This window comes from Salmo salar, unplaced genomic scaffold (assembly GCF_965601325.2).
Source record: "Salmo salar unplaced genomic scaffold, fSalSal1 ptg000984l, whole genome shotgun sequence".
NCBI classification, from domain to species: domain Eukaryota; kingdom Metazoa; phylum Chordata; class Actinopteri; order Salmoniformes; family Salmonidae; genus Salmo; species Salmo salar.
Window position 1 is genome coordinate 496,235 of NW_027675576.1, and position 8,766 is coordinate 505,000.

At 39.5% G+C, this 8,766-nt stretch overlaps 2 protein-coding genes across 2 annotated transcripts; both read right to left on the minus strand.

Annotated features, from left to right (window-relative positions):
• Positions 1-451: 451 nt before the first annotated feature.
• Positions 452-5,286, minus strand: LOC145877370 (NLR family CARD domain-containing protein 3-like). The gene is made up of 2 exons (XM_082972683.1): positions 3,681-5,286; positions 452-656 (listed from the first exon to the last, which is right to left on the minus strand). The coding sequence occupies exons 1-2, from the start codon at positions 5,033-5,035 to the stop codon at positions 467-469; spliced, it is 1,545 nt and encodes a 514-aa protein (XP_082828809.1). The 5' UTR covers positions 5,036-5,286; the 3' UTR covers positions 452-466.
• Positions 5,287-5,806: 520 nt separating this feature from the next.
• Positions 5,807-7,605, minus strand: LOC145877378 (uncharacterized). Its single transcript, XM_082972694.1, has 4 exons — positions 7,290-7,605; positions 6,538-6,654; positions 6,188-6,272; positions 5,807-6,064 (listed from the first exon to the last, which is right to left on the minus strand). The coding sequence occupies exons 1-4, from the start codon at positions 7,460-7,462 to the stop codon at positions 5,807-5,809; spliced, it is 633 nt and encodes a 210-aa protein (XP_082828820.1). The 5' UTR covers positions 7,463-7,605.
• Positions 7,606-8,766: the final 1,161 nt, after the last annotated feature.

Consider the following 8,766-nt stretch of genomic DNA (forward strand, 5'->3'; position numbering starts at 1 on the left):
GTGCCAAGCTTATAGAGACATACCCAAGAGACTTGCAGCTGTAATAGCTGCAAAAGGTGGCTCTACAAAGTATTGACTTTGGGGGGGGGGGGTGAAAAAAAAGTGCATCTTCAAAGTGGTAGGCATGTTGTGTAAATCAAATGATACAAACCCCCCGAAAATCGATTTTAATTGCAGGTTGTAAGAAAACAAAAAGGAAAAAAGCCAAGGGGGTGAATACTTTTGCAAGCCACTGTACATACATGCTTTCATTTCTAAACGGTAAAACATATATGAATACTCTCAAATTAAAGGTGACATTCTGTACTGTCACCTAATACAAAACATTCTATCTCAAATCCAAAATGATGGAGCATAGCACCACATTTAAAACTGTAAGCTTTACTGTCCAAACACATATGGTGTGGACTATGTGTGTCTGGTAAACACATGTGGATCTGGTGAACAGTTATCACTTGTTGACCAACTACAGGAATACTGACCTCAGAGTCTCCAGTTTACAGTGGGGATTCCCCAGTCCAGCAGAGAGCAGCTCCACTCCTGAATCCTTCAGGTCATTGTTACTCAGGTCCAGCTCTCTCAGGTGTGAGGGGTTTGACTCCAGAGCTGAGACCAGAGAAGCACAGCCTTCCTCTGTGACTCCACAGCCTGACAGCCTGAAAAAGAGATCATCATGACTTCACAAACACACTGTTAATTTAACGATTAGTGTAGAAGGACAATGGCAGATGCATTTGGTTTATTCTCTCAAACAACATAAAGATTCATCTTCCGTCTCCTAGAATTGTATGTTCATATTGATATACTAATGTGAAAATCAATGCATTTATTCAATATGTTATTCAATATAATATTATAATACATATTTTTCTCTAAACTTAACCTCACTGGGGTAGGGGGCAGTATTTTCACATCCGGATGAACAGCGTGCCTGTAGTAAACTGCCTGCTACTCAGGCCCAGAAGGTAGGATATGCAACTGAAATCTGAGGTTTTTAGTTTTTCAAGTGATTCCCTATCCAATATACAGTGTCTGTGGGGTCATTTTGCACTTCCTAAGGCTTCCACTAGATGTCAACAGTCTTTAGAACGTTGTTTCATGCTTCTACTGTGAATGGGGAGAGAATAAGAGTGCTTGGAAACAGATGACTGAGAAAATGACATGAGCTCAGTGGCTCGCGCCCCCATGAGAGTTAGCTGTGTTCCTTTTCATTTCTGAAGACAAAGGAATCGTCCGGTTGGAATATTATGGAAGATTTATGATAAAAACATCCTAAATATTAATTCAATAAATCGTTTGACATGTTTCTACGAACTGTAATATAACTTTTTGGACTTTGTCTGAACTTACTGCGCGAGCCCAGTGCATTTGGATTACTCGACTGAACGCGTGAACAAAATGGAGGTATTTGGATATAAAGATGAACTTTATCGAACAAAACAAACATTTATTGTGGACCTGGGATTCCTGGGAGTGCATTCCGATGAAGATCATCAAAGGTAAGTGAATATTTATGTCATTTTTGTCATTTCTGTTGACTCCAAAATGGCGGGTATCTGTATGGCTTGTTTTGATATCTGAGCGCTGTACTCAGATTATTGCAAAGTTTGCTTTCTCCGTAAAGCTTTTTTGAAATCTGACACAGCGGTTGCATTAACCTCTCTTGGGCAGGACGCTGACGTCCTTCCCATGGTTCACACTATTTCACAGCCAGTGAAAAATCAGAGCGCCAAATTCGAAACCAAAAAATGTCAGAATTCAAAGTTCTCAAACATACGACTATTTACACCATTTTAAAGATACACGTCTCCTTAATGTAACCACATTGTCCGATTTCAAAAAGGCTTTACGGCGAAAGCATAAAGTTAGATTATGTTAGGACAGTTCCAACACAAGAAAAACCACACAGCCATTTTCCTAGCAAGGACAGGCGTCACAAATACCAGAAATTCAGGTAAAATTATGCACTAACCTTTTACGATCTTCATCACATGACACTCCTAGGACATCATGTTACACAATACATGCATTTTTTTGTTCGATCAAGTTGATATTTATATCCAAAAACAGCATTTTACATTGGCGCGTGATGTTCTGAAAATATTTTGCCTCCAAAACTGCCGGTGAATCACCAATTTACAAAAATACTCATCATAAACGTTGATAAATATTAAACTGTTATTCAAGGAATTATAGATGAACATCTCCTTTATGCAAACGCTGTGACAGATTTCAAAAAAGCTTCACGTGGAAAGCACACTTTGCAATAATCTGAGTACAGAAAAAGACAGATACCCGCCATTTTGGAGTCATCTAAAATCTTAAATAGCATTAGAAATATTCACTTACCTTTGATGATCTTCATCAGAAGGCACTTCCAGGAATCCCAGGTCCACAATAAATGTTGTTTTGTTCGATAAAGTCCATAATTTATGTCCAAATACCTCCTTGTTGTTAGCGCGTTCAGTAAGCTACTCCAAGTGTAGGAAGCGCGGCCAAAATGTCACGACGAAAAGTCAAAAAAAGTTATATTTACGTTCGTTCAAACATGTAAAACGTTGTACGGCATCAATCTTTAGGGCCTTTTTAACTTAGAACTTCAATAATATTCCAACTGGATGATTCCAATGTCTTGAAAAATGTTTTGGAACACAGCTAACTCTCATGTGAATGCGCGCTAATGAACTCATGTGCTTTCCTGAGTCAACAAATTCCAACTTCCTCTGTTCGCTCTCTGTTCATCATAGACGCCTCAAATAACTTTCTAAAGACTGTTGGCATCTAGTGGGAGCCTTAGGAAGTGCAAAATGAACCCTAAGTCACTGTGTGTTCGATAGGCAATGACTTGAAAGGACTACAAGCACCAGATTTCCCACTTCCTGGTTAGATTTTTCTCAGGTTTTTGCCTGCCATATGAGTTCTGTTATACTCACAGGCATCATTCAAACAGTTTTATAAACTTCAGAGTGTTTTCTATCCAAATCTACTAATAATATGCATATTCAAGTTACTGGGCCCGAGTAGTAGGCCGTTTAATTTGGGTGCGTTTTTCATCCGGCCGTGAAAATACTGCCCCCTACCCTAAAGAAGTTAAGGAGAAGTGTATCTATAATTCTTTAAATAACAGTTGTATATTTTACCAACGTTTATGATGACTATTTCTGTAAATTGATGTGCTCATTCACCAGAAGTTTTGGGAGGCAAAACATTTCTGAACATTACACGCCAATGTAAATGGGGTTTTTGGATATAAATATGAACTTTATCGAGCAAAACATACATGTATTGTGTAACATGAAGTCCTATGAGTGCCATCTGATGAAGATCATCAAAGGTTAGTGGTTAATTTTAGCTATATTTCTGGTTTTTGTGACACCTCTCCTTGCTTGAAAAATGGTTTGGTTTTCTTGTCTAGGTGCTGTACTAACATAATATAATGTTATGCTTTCGCCGTAAAGCCTTTTTGAAATTGGACAGTGTGGTTGGATTAACGAGAAGTGTATCTTTAAAATGGGATATAATAGTTATATGTTTGAGAAATTTGAATTATGAGATTTTTGTTGTTTTGAATTTGGCGCCCTGCTATTTCACTGGCTGTTGGCGAGTGTGTCCCACATACCCCAGAGAGGTTAATATTGCTTCCTGATGATTAGTTCTTATATGTCATTTTATTTACTCACAGAACAGCCCTGGAGGCTTTGACCACTGGCAGCAGCCTCAGAAGACCTTCCTCTGATCTGGAGTATTTCTTCAGGTCAAACACATCCAGCTCCTTTTCTGAAGTCAGCAACACAAAGACCAGAGCTGACCACTGTGCAGGTGACAGGTAGGGTTTTGAGAGACTTCCTGAGCTCAGGAAGCTTTGGATCTCCTCCACTAGAGAATGGTCATTCAGTTCATTCAGACAGTGGAACAGATTGATGCTCCTCTCTGGAGAGAGATTCTCCCCGATCTTCTCCTTGATGTACTTTACTGTCTCTTCATGGCTCTGTGAGGTGCTTCTTGTCTTTGTCAGTAGACCTCGTAAGTGCTTCTGATTGGACTCCAGTGAGAGGCCCAGAAGGAAGCGGAGGAAAAGGTCCAGGTTTCCTGTCTCACTTTGTAAGGCATTATCCACAGCACTCTTGTAGACAGTTACTTCAGGCTTGTCGTTTGTTTGCTTTTTGTCAATTAGATTCTCATTGTTGTTGATGAATGAGAGGAACACATATACAGCAGCCAGAAACTCCTGAATGCTCAGATGAACAAAGCAGTACACCTTCTCCTGGTACAGCCCACATTCCTCTTTAAAGATCTGTGTGCACAATCCTGAGTACACTGAGGCTTCATTGACATCAATGCCAGCCTCTTTCAGGTCTTCTTCATAGAAAATCAGATTGCCCTTCACTAGCTGTTGAAAAGCCAGTTTTCCCAGTGACAGAATGCTCTCTTTATTCCAGTGTGGACCTGTCTCTTCTTCCCCAAGATACTTTTCATTCTTCTGTTTGGTATGAAACACCACAAGGTGTGTGTACATCTCAGTCAGAGTCTTGGGCATCTCTTCTGTCTTATGTTTCAGCATGTGTTCGAGGACTGTTGCAGAAATCCAACAGAAGACTGGAATGTGGCACATGATGTGGAGGCTCCTTGATGTCTTTATGTGTGAGATGATTCTGCTGGCCAGGTCCTCATCACTGAATCTCTTCCTGAAGTACTCCTCCTTCTGTGGGTCATTGAACCCTCGTACCTCTGTCACCTGGTCAACACACCCTGAAGGGATCTTATTGGCTGCTGCAGGTCGGGTAGTTATCCAGAGGAGAACAGAGGGAAGCAGATTTCCCTTGATGAGATTTGTCAGCAGAACATCCACTGAGGTTGACTCTGTGACGTCACAACAGATCTTGTTCTTCTGGAAGTCTAGGGGCAGTCGGCACTCATCCAGACCATCAAAGATGAACACAACTTTGTACTTGTTGTAATTGGAGATTCTTGATTGTTTGATTTCCATTGAGAAGTGATTGAGAAGTTCAATCAAAGTGTGCTTGTCCCCTTTCATCAAATTCAGCTCCCGAAAAGGGAATGAAAATACAAATTGAACATCCTGGTTTGCTTTTCCTTCAGCCCAGTCCAGAATGAACTTCTGCACAGAGACTGTTTTTCCAATGCCAGCGACTCCCTTTGTCAGCACAGTTCTGATACGTTTGTCTTGTCCAGTTAAGGGTTTGAAGATGTCGTTACATTTGATTGCAGTCTCTGGTCTTGCTTGTTTCCTGGTTGTTGTCTCAATCTGTCTCAGCTCATGTTCATTATTGACCTCTCCTGTTCCACCCTCTGTGATGTAGAGCTCTGTGTAGATCTTATTGAGAAGTGTTGGGTTTCCTTGTTTAGCGATCCCCTCAAATACACATTGAAACTTCTTCTTTAGATTAGATTTGAGTTCACGTTGGCAAATCACAGCAGGATCATCTGAATCTAGAAATAACACAGAGGATATTAATATTACATCTGTTTTAATGCCAACAGTATTGTAGGACTGTTATAACATTTTAAATTATAATAATTTATTCTCTTAACTGTCTGTATAAATGTGTAAATGTTTTCATAATGCATTACAGACTGGTGTGACTGATTATAATAATATTGGTGTTATTGATGGTATTATTAATGTTGTCTCTCTCTCTCTCTCTCTCTAAATTAATCAACACAACACATCCCTTCTGCTACTTTATGAGGCCACTAGGTGTTGTGTTAAGGCTGCTACAATATCATTGAGTTACACAGCTACTTTAGCTGTACTTTAGCCACAGCTTTTAAATGTTATAAAACATCATTCAACATGAGGCAGACAGATCTTACATTTCTCCAGTGTGTCAGCGAGCTCCTTCTGGTTCATTTTCCTCAGGACGTGCAGTGTGATCTTCAGAGCCCCCTCTCTGGCACTGCTCTCCTGCTTCTCATCTTCAGCATCCACCACTTCCTCATCCTGCTTCTGACTCTCAAAGCCTTCTGGGAGTTCTGGACTAAGAATCCTCTTGAACATCTTCAGCTCGTTCTTCAGAAATGTCATAATTTTCTCTTCAAGCAACTAAAATAAATCAAGTAAATATGTTAATCAAGAGAAGAAATGCTTTCTCATTAACATGAATAATTGACAGATCAACTTTACTTGAGGTAAACAAAAACAAATGTTCATAACAGGATCACATACACTGAATATAGAGTCCAGGTCTGTTTGATGACTCTGGGAAGACTGACCACTGAGAATCTCTGACTCTGATCTCTCCTGTTGGTTTCTGTGGACAAAACATGAGATTACAGTACACACACACAAACACACACACACACACACACACACACACACACACACACACACACACACACACACACACACACACACACAGGGAATGTGGTGTTTGTTTAATATTGTTTTAGCACTATGAAAATGGACTAAAGGATTAGCCTATGGATTATGAAATCAACCAAAAGAAATGTGAAAATGGGAGAGGAGAAATGACTAGAGACAGTGTTTTTAACTCACTGACAATGAGTTCTTCTTACCTTTGTTCAGTAGAAAAGTCTCCCTCTCTAAACTTCATAGGATGCTTCATAGACCAGTCACTCTTCATGGACACACAGCTGGGTTCAGGGGAGGCTGGTCTCTCCTGCTTGATTGGTCTTCAACACAACAGAGACAAACATTATATCTCTCATCTACTTTGATCTCAGATGGGAAACATAAGAAGAGTTTCAAAATGCAACATATCACTTTACAGAAATGAGCTTTTATTGTTTAAAGAAATGATATATTAATTATTACATCTCTCACAGACAAGGATTTGTTTAAAATCTATCACTTGATGGTTTCATTTCAGAGAGACAAAAATAATGTATTTTTATGCAAAATGCTATATATCTCCCTCACTCTCAAATGTGACCGACCGGCTCAATTTGGTAATTAACTAAATAATTGTAAGTGATAAAATTAACTAGTAATTCTCAGTAATTACTACTTTTGTAAGGAATAACACATTTTTTTCAGCACTAATGCAGTTGCTAAATAATTACAATAGATGGGAACATAAGACCACAATGACATTTCAGAATATTAGTTTAGTTTTCTCCCTGGATACACCACCACTCCCCACGCTTCCTGCAGAACCCCTGCAGTACCTCCGCAGACCCCGGATTGAGAACCCCTGATTTAGCAGATGCTCTTATCCAGAGAGATTTACAGTAAGTGCATTCACCTTAAGATAGCTATTTATTTTGGAAATAAACTTAATTAATTATTCATAAAATTGTTATCTCACCTCTTAGCGTTGGTGTCATGTCCCACAGAGAGATGCATTTTGGAGGCAGGGCCCCCCTCCTCTCTCTCCCCAGAGAGACTCATTTTAGAGGCAGGGCCCCCCTCCTCTCTCTCCCCAGAGAGACTCATTTTAGAGGCAGGGCCCCCCTCCTTCCTCTCCCCAGAGAGACTCATTTTAGAGCACTGACCCCTAAACAGAGATCCAGCATGTTGGTTGTGGTTAACACAGTGACAACTAAACAGAGATCCAACATGTTGGTTGTGGTTAACACAGTGACAACTAAACAGAGATCCAGCATGTTGGTTGTGGTTAACACAGTGACAACTAAACAGAGATCCAGCATGTTGGTTGTGGTTAACACAGTGACAACTAAACAGAGATCCAGCATGTTGGTTGTGGTTAACACAGTAACAACTAAACAGAGATCCAGCATGTTGGTTGTGGTCAACACAGTAACAACTAAACAGAGATCCAGCATGTTGGTTGTGGTCAACACAGTGACAACTAAACAGAGATCCAGCATGTTGGTTGTGATTAACACAGTGACAACTAAACAGAGATCCAGCATGTTGGTTGTGGTTAACACAGTGACAACTAAACAGAGATCCAGCATGTTGGTTGTGGTTAACACAGTAACAACTAAACAGAGATCCAGCATGTTGGTTGTGGTTAACACAGTGACAACTAAACAGAGATCCAGCATGTTGGTTGTGGTTAACACAGTGACAACTAAACAGAGATCCAGCATGTTGGTTAACACAGTGACAACTAAACAGAGATCCAGCATGTTGGTTGTGGTTAACACAGTAACAACTAAACAGAGATCCAGTATGTTGGTTGTGGTTAACACAGTGATGTCCTAAACAGAGATCCAGCATGGAAAATAATCCTGCAGAAACAGGACATTTTCATTATTGTGTGGATTATAATTAATGAACCGTTTTAAAATGGAAAAATGGAATTTATCATCTTCAGAAACCTATTCTAAAGTTTAATTACACTCAAATACACTACAAGTTTAGTTTTTCTGCAACAGGGTGATCAAATTAAGATCCTAAATCTGTACAGATTTTATGTCTTTATCTGAAAAGGGCAGTTTGAGTTATTAGCAATAACATTGCAACTGTCAGGTGATGTAAACCTCTGTGATTGGATGTTATAGACCCCCATACATATCCCCATGTACAATTATGTGTACAGATGTAGGATCTTAATTTCATCACCCCCCACTACAGAAGAACTTTCCAGCAATGCAGGAAATGTAAAACTTGTAGTGTATTTGAGGTTTAAAAAAGCTTCTGAAGTTTATAATTTCCACTTAGAAATTTCAGACTTGAGTTTTCCTTACGAAAAATGTAGTAACCCCTTCAAAAATGTCCATTAATTATAATTAACATAATAATTCACATTTTCTGTTGCTGCAGGAATATTTTTCTGCTGTAGTAAACTGCCTCAAATTAAGATCCTACATATGTAC